Source organism: Dendropsophus ebraccatus, chromosome 14 (assembly GCF_027789765.1).
Source record: "Dendropsophus ebraccatus isolate aDenEbr1 chromosome 14, aDenEbr1.pat, whole genome shotgun sequence".
NCBI lineage: Eukaryota > Metazoa > Chordata > Amphibia > Anura > Hylidae > Dendropsophus > Dendropsophus ebraccatus.
In genome coordinates, this window is record NC_091467.1 from 75,837,391 (window position 1) to 75,851,771 (window position 14,381).

Genomic DNA, 14,381 nt, shown 5'->3' on the forward strand with positions numbered 1-14,381 from the left:
ACTTTTGTGCAATGCCTGTGCCAGGTGCAGGGCGGTCAGCGTTACTAAGGGACGTGCGCCTCGTAGTAAATCACATACAACAGTATGGGGGACATTTATCATCTGGTGTATCTGCAATTTTCCATCACAGAGGAGCCAGATACACTTGTTGTGGGAATAAAATTATTCGCATCAGGCCCTTCTGCCATGCTGACACAAGGGAGGGGAGGGGCGTAACAGGGGGTGCAGCAGCATGCAGAGGGGGTGTGGCCACATGCAGGGGGGCGTGGCCTCTGCTTGTGCTGCATTTAACAGTTTTGTGGCAGAGAAATGTTACGGAAACCTATGTCAGCTCTGAGCCGGCGGAGGCTTCACCGCACGCACACGCAGAGGGGCTGTGGCACACACTGGATTTATGTAGCGGCATTGCGTCTACACATAAATCCAGTGAACCTCGGTACTGCGGAGACATTTTTAGGCCCGGCGATATAAATAAATGTCCCCTTATATGTATACCAGCGATGTACCCCAAGAACCCGCCTGTATATAAATCCATCAGCCTCCACTGAAGCTCACAGCTGGGGGATTGGTATTTAATCATTGGAACATAGATGTTAGTAAGAAGTCGTATGTGCTTTGATTGTGTATTTGACAGCGTGTAAACCTGTTGCTAAGAGACACCAGTGACCTCACACACCCTCGCCTGCTTTTATGCTCCGACACGTCTATTTCTGTAGGCTGCAGCTAGCCAGGCATCACAGAGCTCCCAGGTTATGTCATTATATTCTCTATTACAGCAAAACGCAGCGACGGCCAACGGGGAGAAAATGTTATTTTATCCTGGTAGAAAAATATGACAGCGAATAATTATTTTGCAGAGAATTTCTCCTCTACATCTATGTATTCGCCTTCAAGGGCGGCGTGGACGCATCTAACACTTTTAAATCCATAGTTCAGGTTGCTATCCATAAGGGTGGAGCTGACCTGCCCAGGGCTGAGGGTTATACCATCTCCTATAGTGGATGAGAGGGTGCGCTGGGGTTTGGCCATGTTCTTCTGGCAGCTGATGGGATTAGGTCATGGGTTTATTGCTGTGTTTACACAGAACGATTATCGTGTAAATTTGCACGATAACGATCGAATTCAAACGATAATCGTATGTGTAAACGCAGCAAACGATCAAGCAACGAGCGACAAATCGTTCATTTTGATATTACGACGTTGTAAAATCATCGTTCGCAAAAAATTCACAGATCGTTCCGTGTAAATAGTCGTTCACCGATTTTACCTATGTGCGAGATAGGCTTAAGCGATTTTTCCTTCCGTCTGAACGCTGATTGCGATATCGTTAATTGTACAATCGGGCGAATGATCGCTCCGTGTAAACGCAGCATTTCGCTATGCATTGAACATGATATACAAAGATTGAGGTTGTCATATTAGGTTCTATTCCCAGGAAGTGTCGGACATATGGAGAGTAATTGCATTCACATATTTTCTCAGGAAATGCTTACAAAAACACAATTTCCATTAGTGAAGACACAGGAGCCATTGGCTAACACATGAGGGTGTGATTCTGACCACAGACAATGGTCACCTGTGTGGTGGCTTCAGCCATAGATAACACTTGCAATTTACCACTAAATATTAGGCGATACCTGGACTTGTCATTGCTTTAGGCCTCCCGCATAAGGGTGCATGCACACTATGGAATCCCGAAAATTTATTGTTTGGACGGATATCGGAATCCGCCCATGTATAGAATGGAGTCTATGGCACGGGCAGAGACGCATGCGGCCACCAGAGTCCACGAGCGGGTGCGAGCTGTGGAATCCATAACAGGATTTCTGTCGGGATTCCGCAGTGTGCACGGACCCTAAATCTGTGAGGACAGTATACAGACCCATTTAAGTCTAGGGGCTTGTGCACATGGCCATGGATTCCACAGTTCATGCATTTGCTCAGAGTCTGGAGATGCCATGATTTGGTCCAGATTTGTGGTCGGAGCACCTAGAATTTTATTGCCCTTACATCCATGATTTCTGGCAGCCATAGATGACTCTGTGTGGGCCTCTAGGGCTTTTTTTGGACTGGGATTTTGCAGTCCGCATTTGTGCAGGGATGTGTGCAGGATAACTAGGGCCCTATTGCACAGGATGATTATCGTGCAAATTATTGTTATATCGTTTAAATTTAAATGATAATTGTGTAGTGAAAAAGAAGGCAACAATCAAACGACCAACAAAAAATCGTTCCATTGTTTGTTTGGTGCTGACACCAAAATCATTGTTAATCGTTCGCTGTAATTCCACATTCGGTCACTATTCCTTCATCTGCTGGGATCAGATGGAGTAAACAATCGTAGTAACTAATCATTATCGTTCTGTGGAATGTCGTGAACGATCTCAGGTTAACAATAAACAATCTTGTTTGCGATTGTTTATCGCTAAACGTTAAAAATCACATTGTCAAATAGGACCCTTAGACTGTGTTCCCACATGCCTGCAAATGCGAGCACCTGAAACCACAACCCTCTGTTCTCCTCTGTTCTTCACAACTTTTGGCAACATCAAGAACCTACTAGTGAACGCATGGGACATATTTTTGGCCACATGCTTTTCTCTGCATGTGAGGACACAGTCTTAGGCTATGCTCACACATGTTAGTTTTCTGCGGCCGCTATTCAGTGAACACTGTGGAGCGAGCGGCTGCGGCCGCTTGCGCCATAGCGTGCAGTGGAGTGTTCTGCATCATAACTCTGTGGCAATTGTAAGGGTCCTTTTACACACACAGATACCGGGCAGATTTTTTTTAAAGCCAAAGCCAGGAATGGACTATAAACAGAAAACAGGTCATAGAGGAAAGACTTAGATTTCTTTTTTTTTTCAAATCCATCCCTGGCTTTTGCTTCAAAAATCTGTCAGATAAATCTGTGTGTGTTAAAGGACCTTTAGTGCTACCTGTGGCTGAAATGGCTTGTGCAGAAAATCGTTATATTGTTCGAATTTAAAAGATAATTGTTCCATGTAAGGGCCCTTTTACACAGAAAGATTATCTGACAGATTATCTGCCAAAGATTTGAAGCCAAAGCCAGGAATGGATTTGAAAAGAGATGAAATCTCAGGCTTCCCTTTATGACCTGATCTCTGTTTATAGCCTGTTTCTGGCTTTGGCTTCAAATCTTTGGCAGATAATCTTTCTGTGTAAATGGACCCTAAATGCAGGCAACGATCGAAAAATCATTAATCATTTGCTAATCGTTCACTGCTGGGATCAGATGGAGTAAACGATTGTAGTAACGACTATCGCTCTGTGTAATATGGGGAACAATTTCAGGTTAACGATAAAAAATCTTGTTTGCGATTGTTTATTGTTAAAAATCGCTTTGTCTAATAGGACCCTTAGTGGAATAGAGAAAACGATCAGCCGATGATCATGTCATCGGCTGATCTTTTATTTAGGGCCAGACCTAAAATCATCAGTCCCCCACCGCGCATCGATATGGTGGAATAGCGGTGCGCGGCGGGCGACCGATGATTTGAGAAGCACCATACATTACCTGGCAGGACTTCTCCTCCGCTCCGTCTTCCTCCCTGGGTCCCGCCGCACAGCATCAGCAGCTCCGCAGCGGCCTGACTGAGCTGTCAGACCGCTCAGCCAATCAAAGGCCAGGACCGCCGCGGCCAGTGATTGGCTGAGTGGTCTGGCAGCTCAGACAGGCCACACCTGAGTTGATGCTGCGCCGCGGGACCCGGGTAGGAAGACGGAATGGAGGAAAAGTCCTGCCAGGTAATGTATGATGCTGCAAGGACATCGGTAACGATGTCCCTGTACCTCTCGCTCAACAATCATTCGGCCGTGGAATAGGCCCAGTAAACAAGCACCAATCTAGGAGATCGGCGCTCGTTTACATCGTTGATTGGGCCCTGCTCGGCACGTGGAATAGGACCCTTAGGGCCCTATTCCACCAGACGATTATCGTTTGCATAATCGTTAACGATTAACGATCTCAAACGACTGCTATTGCAAAAGACCTGAAAACGTTCAGTCATTTCCATGGAACGATAATCGTTACTTATGATCGTAATTGCAATCGTTTCTCTTCGCTATTTATTCGCTATTGCGTTCGTATCTATTGCGAACGACCAAAGCGATCAACGATTTCTCGTTCGGTCGTTAATCGTTAACTGCATTTCAACCGAACGATTATCGTTCAGATTCGAACGATTTAACGATAATCTGAACGATAATCGTCCGGTGGAATAGAGCCCTTAGGCTGTGTTCACATTATGTTATTTTTTTAACTTAAACTGGACTCGACTCCAACCTCAAATCCTCTTTAGGAGTTTATGTCCGTTCTCTTTTGTTCCAGGTATTATCTGTGCCTACAGTTGCGTGCTGACATCATCAGTGGCCGTCTACCCTGTTCCTTTGTCACTCACGCCCTACTGGGGTCTTATACTGTACAAGCTGAGCTTGGTGACTACGACCCCGAGGAACATCAAGGGAACTATGTTAGTGAACTTCGCTTCTCTCCTAACCAGACAAGAGAGCTGGAGGAAAGAGTGATGGAGCTGCACAAGACATACAGGTAACAAGGCTGGGGGAGGATACAGCTGCTAACAATTTAAAGGGTATGTTCATCCTCATGGTTTATAATCTGTATTGAAGAGTGACTTCCTATGATATCCCAGAGCTGTCTCCACAAATGGTAATTGCTATCAGAGCAAACTCCCAGCTTGATGACAGACATTGGCCTGAGTTTACCTAGATTCTAGATGTTTTTTATGCTGTTTCCTAGTATTTAGTCTCTTTCACCTATAATTTATTTCTGTAGAGATCATGCTTCCTGCCTGAAAATAACCATAGGGGGCTCTGTGGAGAAATTAAAGGGGTATTCCCACTATTCTCACTATGTATCTTGTCTGATACACTTCTGGGACTCACACTTTTCGAGTTTCGAGGGATCCCTGACCTCCCTTCGGAGAACAAGGCCAGCTGTATCCACTCACATATATCTGCCGGAGCACGGCATGCTTGAAGCAAAGTTCCCAATCCAAAAACAATAGTCAACTGCGTTTTTGTGTACGCTAAAAAAAAAAACTGATGTGTTTTGATCTGTTTTTTTAAAAAGGAAGTCAATAGAAAAACGGATCAAAACGGACGCGCACAAATGCATGTTTTGTCATCTGTTTTTTGTTAGTTTTTTTCCGTAAAAAATGGATTGCAAAAATGCCGTGTGAACCAGGCCGAACACAAAATATCTTAAAACAGCCCGCTCAGCTGTATTCCTCTGTCAGGCCAAAGTGGGCAAGTGGAGGCCCTTTATCTTGGTATACATGCGGGCCCAGTGGATGTGTCGTGAATGTGGAAATGTGACTACCTCCTTAAGCAAGCAAAGAATGTTGGGAAAGTTTGGTTCAGCAGCTGAAATGTGTCAGGACACTGACAGCGATTTTGGCTGTGGATGATGTACACACATTATACATATAATTCACATAGATGATCTGCAGAGACGTGCCCCCCACCTTCTCTGTTATTGCTGCTGCTTACTGATATGCACTCAGCACATCAATGCAAAATCACCGCTATTCCTCTTCAGTGCTAGAGAAACGATAGCAAAGTCAGTGTGTAGTCACGCCATGCCAGGTGACAGGGGTGAGCAGAAACTCAGGCTCCTTCACAAACAATGAGCATTCTCTATGTGGCACTGAAGTTGGAGGTTGTGTACCTTATCCCTGCAGATGTTGTATCATGTGATAGGGGAACACTGCTTCCCATTGTCTACCCGCAGTCACTGCTAACCATTCAGAATACTGTCATTATCTGCATGGAAAACTACTGTACTACCTTGTGTAGAGAACGTCCATTGTGCCACGTCCGTATGCATCTTTGGCCTAAATAATCTTTACCTTTATAACCAGAGGAATGACTCCAGCTGAGGCCGAAATTCACTTTCTAGAAAATGCCAAGAAGCTGTCAATGTATGGCGTAGATCTGCACCATGCCAAGGTAAGAGGGTGCACTGAGCAAATGACTGCAGCGGCATCACACCACCAGGGGGGGCTGTCTACAATTACTAATAGGGGGAGCTTTGTTTTCTATAGAAACAAGGCCGCTCCTGCCCATGGACTGTATCTAGTATTGCAGTTCATCCTTATTCAAGTGATTGAGGCTGGGTAGCAATACCTGACACTACTACGAGCTCGATATAAAGAGTCAATTGTGGGTCCTCATTTTCAGCCACACGCTTCCTTCTCAGCTTACAAAACACCAGAAATAAATATTCCCTCCACTGTTCTGGTGTCTGAATGGTGTCCCAGAGCTGTCCTATGTTGTATTATCTACCTAGCCATTGGAACCCCTTTGAATCCTATGATGACTTTTTTGCAGGACTCTGAAGGTATAGATATAATGCTGGGGGTTTGTGCCAATGGGCTGCTGATCTACAGAGACAGATTACGAATAAACCGGTTTGCTTGGCCCAAAATCTTGAAGATTTCATACAAAAGAAGCAATTTTTACATTAAAATCCGACCAGGGGAGGTGAGTGACATATATCAATGGGGGACACCTGGAGGAGAATGGTGTATGTGTGACTTGCTGACGCCCAGATCCTCTGTTGTAGTATGAACAATTCGAAAGCACCATTGGATTCAAGCTACCGAATCACAGAGCCGCCAAGCGTCTATGGAAGGTGTGCATAGAACATCACACGTTTTTTAGGTGAGTACTGACATGTCCACATGTTGGGTGAACTTGCCAGACTGTTTGGGTCCGAGCCCTCATCATTTGACTCCTGGCAGCTGGAGAAGTTGGATGCCGCCCAAGAGAGTCCTAGGCCCCAGGGCGGCATCGAACTTCTCCAGCCCCCGGAGGGAAATGCCGAGTGTTCAGAGAAGGATGCCGGACCCGAACAGTCTGGGAAGCTCGCTGAACCTTTGTATGATGTTTCGTACATGACATCGGCTGTGTAAACATTTGTGACATGGTTTAGGTGAACGACCCGTTCTTGCATCCGGGGGAGAGATGCATCAACAAAATCTGAAAACTGGCTGCCGACTTATCGGTGCCCAATCCTATGGCTGATAATACACTGGAGTCAGTAGTCCACATTATTTTCTGTACGCCCCTGATTTTGTAATGGTTAAAATATTTTTTTTTTTTTAATGTACTAAAAAGTAAAATGTTTAGGCTGTAAATGTACATAAAGATTTATATTTCAATGGCAAAGGCTAAAATGGTGCAGCCCTGACAAGAACGGCCGAGCGTCCCACAAACAGAAAAATGGAACAAAAATATTTTTGTTGACTTTTTTTCTAATTTTCTAATCTATATTATATAATAATCCTGATATTTTGCAGTTCTCATTCTCACCACTGGGCATAAAACTACGCTGAGACTTACTGTTGTGTCTGTGGTGATAAGAGGAGGCTGCTGTAAAGTGATCTGTACAGCATTGCAGCGTCATGTGACACCAGTAGATATAGTAGACAATAGCAGCTCCCTGTGGAATGACCTCTTCACAGGTCACAGAGCGCGCTCAGTAATGTCTCACATTCATCTCAAGGGGATCAAGTCTGTCTATTGTCGTCTATGTCCATAAGGCTTGCTGTAAAGCATGTCACCAAGTGTTAAAGGGTTTATCCAGCGCTACAAAAACATGGTCACTTTTCCCCCTACTGATGTCTCCAGGTCAGGTGCGGTTTGCAATTAAGCTCCATTTACTTCAATGGAACTGAGTTTCAAAACCCCACCCAATCTGGAGACAACAGTAGGGGGAAAGTGGCCATGTTTTTGTAGCGCTGGATAACCCCTTTAATACTGTTAAGAACAGCCCAGGCAAGATGGCCGCCCCCATAACGATGAAAAAAAGTTAAATAAAGAAAAATGAATGTAAAAAATAGAAACAGATTAGAATAAAAGAACAGGTTTTAGTATCTGACTCTGATCAGTAAATGGAAATGTAGGTGACACATCCCTTTAAATGGGGATTCTAGCCTCAACTAACAAAGTTAGACTTGTACATACATTATACAATCATTAGGAAAAATAATAAAAATAAATAAAAAAATATATATATTTTTTTACTTGACAGCCCTACAAGTGGAGAGACTGGATAGATTACATCTCCTTTAAGAAGACATTTCTGAAAAGACTATTTGTCCCATAAAATAATTCTAATAATGAATGTGGCTGAGCATTTATATGCGGGTTACATCCTGCTTATGTTCAGGGCCAGAGGGCTGGCATATCTCATGCCGCCATGCTGACAGCTGAGTTAATATGCAGCTCCTGATGGCACTGCGGTGACAGCACCATGTGTAGGGTCACAGTCGGCTCCAGTAGAATGACAATGTTGTCTGTGAGTAGTCCGCATCTAGAATAACATGGCAGGCGTATAATACTGTATAAATCCTTTCTTTCTGTATTCCAGGCTGGTTTCCCCGGAGCCTGCCCCTAAGGGATTCCTAGTGATGGGCTCTAAATTCAGATACAGTGGACGCACACAGGCACAGACCCAGCAAGCAAGCGCCTTAATAGATAGGCCTGCCCCTAACTTTAAGCGCTCTGCCAGCAAACGATACACGCTGTCGCAGAGTCACGAAGGAGGTGCGTATCCCGCCTCATGGTAAATGATTACTAAAAGGTTCCTGTATAGAGATCTAATGTAATGAACAGGCCCTAAAAATAATGGGCTGATCCTTAAAGGGGGACTATGGAGAGAAACTATTTATTTAAATCAACTGGTGTCCGAAACTTATTTGTAAATTACTTCTGTATAAAAATCTCGTCGTCCAGTACTTATCAGCTGCTGTATGTCCTGCAGGAAGTGGTGTATTCTCTCCAGTCTGACACAGTGCTCTCTGGTGCCACCTCTGTCCATGTCAGGAACTGTCCAGCGCAGCAGCAAATCCCCATAGAAAACCTCTCCTGCTCTGGGCAGTTCCTGACATGGACAGAGGTGGCAGCAGAGAGCACTGTGTCAGTCTGGAGAGAATACAGCACTTCCTGTAGGACACACAGCAGCTGATAAGTACTGGAAAACTGGAGATGTTTAAATAGAAGTAAAATCCAAATCTGTATAACGATCTGACACCAGTTGATCTATAAACCATTTTTTCCTCTGGAGTGCCCCTTTAAAGTCACTGGGATTAATATGTCATGTCCTTTGCCCCCTCCCCATTATTGACATACACCCACTCGTTGCTGTCTTCAGGATTTTCAAAACAGGCTGTGGTCAATGAAAACCATGATTCGACACCAGAGAAAAACCATGAACCATCTCAGCACGAGGGCGAGGGAGAAGGAGAGGAAGAAGGGGAGGAGGTGACAACTCCAACCAAAATCAAGGAGCTGAAGGTGAGTGCTGACCAATGGGAGAATAAACGTGTAATGCAGATCTGTGTAAAATAAGACTAAGGGTAGTAGGTAAACTAATAGACTATAGATCTCAGGCCTTATACGTTATTCTTTATGTAGAATCTATCTAAAGAATTATAAAAGCTTTTTACACTGAGTGAACTGGTTGGATACACAGTGGATACACACTGGTTGGATACACAGCCCTGGTGACAGTCACTTGTGTGTAACTTCCATGTGACTTCCTGCAAACATGAGGGGAAAGCTGCCTGACTGTGAGTGTTGCAGGCTCATGAACAATCACCAGATGACTAGTAGTATGGCAGCTGACATCCCCAGTGATAAGCTGCTCTTGTGGCTGCCCATCTCTGCTGTATTAGTCACTCCTACATGGTAGCAATATAAGGCTAGGGGCACAACTGCATAGGAGACTCCATTAGGAGTATAATAGTGCTGCTCTATGTAAATGTGATACACCAGGCATGACTGGTGACCAGCGTGCAGTGGATCTGGCACATCCGTTTTGTTGGATAAGTAATGGAGATCCTAACCTAGCCTAAAGGCCTTATTACACGGAGCGATAATCTGCTCCATCAGGCCGATTCTGCAGATTATTGTTCCATGTGATAAGACAACGATCAGCCGAAGAAATAATAATCGGTCGACCGTTGGCTTTCAATATGTTGAATAATCATCGTCCGCTGAGCGCACATCTCTACATGTAATCATGATGTGCAGCCGACGGCTAATGACTGTGTAAAAAAAATATTATACCATATAGTGGAACTTCTGATCTGGTCTCCTGAGTGACAGGCCTCAGTAGCAGATCAGCGCTCTCTTATTCGGCCAGTCAGGCCATGTAATACGGCCGTAACACCCTGCATGCACATGAGCTCTCCTCCAGAAGAAAGAAAGCTGCCTCACTAGTGCCACCTACTGGAAGCACAGAAGAGACAAATGTGATCTGCTCTGGAGAGGAGCTGATCTGCAGACATCACAACGGACCTAATGAGACAACTGGTGCACAATAAAAAAAAACAACCACCTATGTGTGAGGCCAGCTTACAGAGGGTATTCCCATCCCATAAAGTTATCCCGATCACAGAATAGAGGAAAACAAGTGGTGGGGTTCTGACCTCTGGGATCTCCACTGATGAGAAGAGGACCCCCCCCAATAAGTAGTGCCCACCGCCTCCGCATGGTCAGCGCTCTATTCATTCTCGGCAATACTTGGCAGCCTCTTAGAGAATGAATGGGCGGCTGGTCGGCAGGTGTGGTAACCAGCAGTCATTCGGGGGCAATTCTCTCCCCATTCTCCTGATCCGACCTTTGGGAGCGGCTGTATATCCCTTTCCTGTGGATAAATTTATGAGATGGGAATACACCTTTAAGGGTAAGTTACTCCTTTAAGGGCACATAAAGTAAAGTGTTTGTTACATCTTGGCTGCTGTTGTATGTTACTGCATGAATATTGGGGTATACAGTTGTGCTACTTACCCTGTTTTTGTGGCATTTACCATATTAATCCCCCATCATGGTATTAAAGGGGGTTTCCACTAACACATAACTTCTGATACGTTGCAGCCCATGGTGAGACTAACAATTCCTTCCATACTTGTTATTATCTATTCAGTCTCCTTCCCCTAGTTCTCAGCTGCTGCTTTCTGCTGAAGACACAAAAATCTGTGTGTGAGCTTTTCTCTCTGTCTCCCCCTCCTCCCCCCTCCCTTCTAAGACAGCAGACGTAAACAAGTCCCTGACTGGCTGTATCTGTAACATTATATCTTTGTAATGCTGGGAGGGTTAATCACAGTGATTTCATCAGCAACTCGACCTCAGAATAACCCTCCCAGCATTGCAGAGAAGCTACAATGTTGCAGATACAGTCAGCCATGGACTTGTTTACATCAGCCTTCTCAGAAGGGAGGGGGAGGAGGGGGAGACAGAGAGAAAGGCTCACACACAGATTTTTGTGTTTTCAGCAGAAAGCAGCAGCTGAGAACTGGGGGAAGGAGACCGAATAGATAATAACAAGTATGGAAGGAATGGTTAGTCTCACCACGAGAAGCAACATATCAGAAGTTATGTCTGAGTGGAATACCCCTTTACCTACCATTTGGAGTCCATAGATGGCTCAGCTCTCCTCCAGGTTCCTGTGTACTGTATGGGACAGCAGTAAAGATACAATACAGAATAAATCCTTATATTAATTTACTGATCATTATTTTTTTATTTCCAATGCTTCTATTTCAATCCTGATTGGGTTTTACAGGCCGCTATACATCTCTACAGAGCACTCCAAAGCACAAGAGTTTAATCCTCAAAGCAAGAGTCCCACACTTACTGAGAGAAGAGCAGAAGGTCCCAGCCATAGCCCTGCTAGCTTGCAGACACCGTTCTCATGCTACACATATATGCACTGACAAAAGCTCCTACCATGAGGATGTGAGGAGCACCAAGCCAATACACTATACGCAACTAGTGTGTAAGACGGACCTCATGTCTTCTTTAGTGGGGGCGCAGGTCACATGAGGATACACTAGGCACAACATGTATCTGGGCTGATATGTTTGGTTGCTTCTGAAATGTAGAGAAATGTACAGATGTTATGCAGAAAGACAGTGTATGTTTTTAAGGGGTTCTCTGAAAAAAATTGACTTAAAATCAACTGGTTCCAATCGGGTATCAAGATTTTTTAATTTTTTTCATTTAAAAATCTCCATTCTTTCAGTACTTATCAGCTGCTGTATGTCCTGCAGGAAGTGGTGTATTCTCTCCAGTCTTTTTTTCATTTAAAAATCTCCATTCTTTCAGTACTTATCAGCTGCTGTATGTCCTGCAGGAAGTGGTGTATTTTCTCCAGTCTGACACAGTGCTCTCTGCTGCCCCCTCTGTCCATGTCAGGAACTGTCCAGAGCAGCAGCTAATCCCCATAGAAAACCTCTGCTGCTCTGGACAGTTCCTGACATGGACAGAGGGGGCAGCAGAGAGCACTGTGTCAGACTGGAGAGAATACACCACTTCCTGCAGGACATACAGCAGCTGATAAGTACTGGAAGACTCGAGACCTAAATAGAAAAAAAATGTACAAATCTGTATAACTTTCTGAAACCGGGTGATTTGAAGTAAAAATATTTTGCCTGGAGTACCACTTTAAGTCATTTAATCTTGTCCATGTAGTACCTGCCATATGTATATATTTCATATGCATTATGTTTTTGTGTATTCTATGCATTTTTGTTATATATTATATGCATTTCTGTATTCTGTATTTTGTACACTTACATTGCTGCATAGTTTCAGATATGAGTAAACTAAGTTTGTGTCTTATGTCATTATCTGTCCTCAAGTAAAACCCAGGTGTTCTATCTAGTTGTGCACTTGCTGCTTATCTATACTTCTGTGTATCCATAAATGTCTGTATGTGCTGTTGTGTTTCTCACACTCACTCGCTTGCTTCTGTTTCTTGCCTATTGCTACCAGTCGGAGCAAGAGAGCACTCCCCGGCACAAGGAGGTACCCACCTATAACCAAACATCCATTTACCTATCCTAGTACCCATCTACCTACCCCAAACCTAGCATCCAGCTGGTACACCTCTATCCCAATTTGTCACTGTGGATCCCATCAGCCTATCCTAAAATCTATCCCACATCCTCTCCTCCTATTAACCCTTTTCCTAAACACGCTAAGTCAGCCTTGTGGTGGCCGATGCAATGGATTATGGGGGGGTCTTATATGCCGTGCTTACACATGTATATTTTATTATGCTATACAGCGCAAGGCAACAAGGGAGAAATAGGTCCTAGAGAACATTATAAGAATAACTAAACCTTTAGCCAAAGAGGTTTGAATTTTTAATCAATCAATAAATTAATCAATCAATATGAGCACACATACAGGGCCATCCAAAGTTAGATAGTGTAGCTGTCATTTACATTTTTTTATGCAGAAATCAATTGTACAAGCGATTTTAAGAAACTCTGTAATACGTTTAATTAGGTAAAAAGCCTCTTTCTGTACTCAAAAAGCTTCTTATCTGTTCATTATCAGGCAAAGCCGTCTTCATTACAGAGAAGCAAAGTGAAGACGGGTTCTGCTGTGTCCATTATATCCCATGAAGGGGGGAGGGGCTGAGAGGGATGAGTGAGCAGGGAGAGCAGAGAAGCAGCTGTACAGTTTGGAGACTGTCTGGGCACATAAAACATTGGAATGACAGGTCAGAAAGGTCAGTGCTTATCTGGGATCTTGATGAGAGAAGATTGCAGGATGATGTGCTGTGCAGGACTGCCTTCTCTTCTCTCCGTGCTCCCTCATCCTCCCTCAATAGACCATAATGGACACAGAAATCCTGCTTCTTCTGAAGTGAGGGGAGGAAGTAGGAAAACAGCTTTTTGAGTACAGAAGGAAACTTTTATGCTCAATAAAATCTCTTAAAGTTGTTTGCACTACTGACATTTATTGATTTCTGAAAATTTACATTTACATGACTGTTCCACTTTCAAGTCTACCTGTGGTTATAAAAGACAAATTATTTGATATGTCATACAGACATGTGAAAAGTTTTGATTGGTCCGGGTCTGAGTGTTCACACCCGTACAGATCGGGAGAACGAGCTGGGGAGAAGACGCGCTGCAGCATGTCCGCTCTCTGCTCTGAATATTTTTTTAAAAAGAGTCAGTCTTTTAATAGGCTCCTATGGAGCCCAACTCTTTTTTTTTTTTTTTAATGCAGAGCTGGAAGAGGACGCTGCTCTCCCCTCTTTATCTCCCAATTGGTGCGGGTCTGAACACTCAGACTCGAACTGATCTAAACTTTTGATATGCCTCTATATGTCAAAAGTTTTTTGTAACAACAGGTACACTTGAAAGTTGACTTGTTTGCTTTGTATTTTAAAGAGGACCTGTCACCCCCTCCAATGCCGGGGCAGAGCCCGGCCGACCCCCCGGTGGAGACCCTTATACTTACCCTGTGCACGAAGTCCAGCTCCTGGACCCGCTCCCGTTGCCAAGATATCGCTGTCGGTAGCCCAGCACACA

The 14,381-nt window shown here is 44.2% G+C and overlaps 1 protein-coding gene and 1 long non-coding RNA gene across 9 annotated transcripts in view; one reads left to right on the forward strand and one right to left on the reverse strand.

Annotated features, from left to right (window-relative positions):
* The window catches only part of EPB41L1 (erythrocyte membrane protein band 4.1 like 1), a 114,001-nt gene that overhangs the window by 73,373 nt on the left and 26,247 nt on the right, over positions 1-14,381 (forward strand). For all 8 annotated transcript variants that reach the window (XM_069953354.1, XM_069953356.1, XM_069953352.1 and 5 more), the window contains 6 exons: positions 4,352-4,570; positions 5,904-5,991; positions 6,373-6,525; positions 6,608-6,705; positions 8,417-8,592; positions 9,200-9,342. In XM_069953354.1, the coding sequence (XP_069809455.1) occupies positions 4,352-4,570; positions 5,904-5,991; positions 6,373-6,525; positions 6,608-6,705; positions 8,417-8,592; positions 9,200-9,342 (877 nt within the window). The remainder of the gene's footprint in view (positions 1-4,351; positions 4,571-5,903; positions 5,992-6,372; positions 6,526-6,607; positions 6,706-8,416; positions 8,593-9,199; positions 9,343-14,381) is intronic.
* The window catches only part of LOC138772742 (uncharacterized), a 54,363-nt gene that overhangs the window by 16,164 nt on the left and 23,818 nt on the right, over positions 1-14,381 (reverse strand). The window lies entirely within an intron of this gene.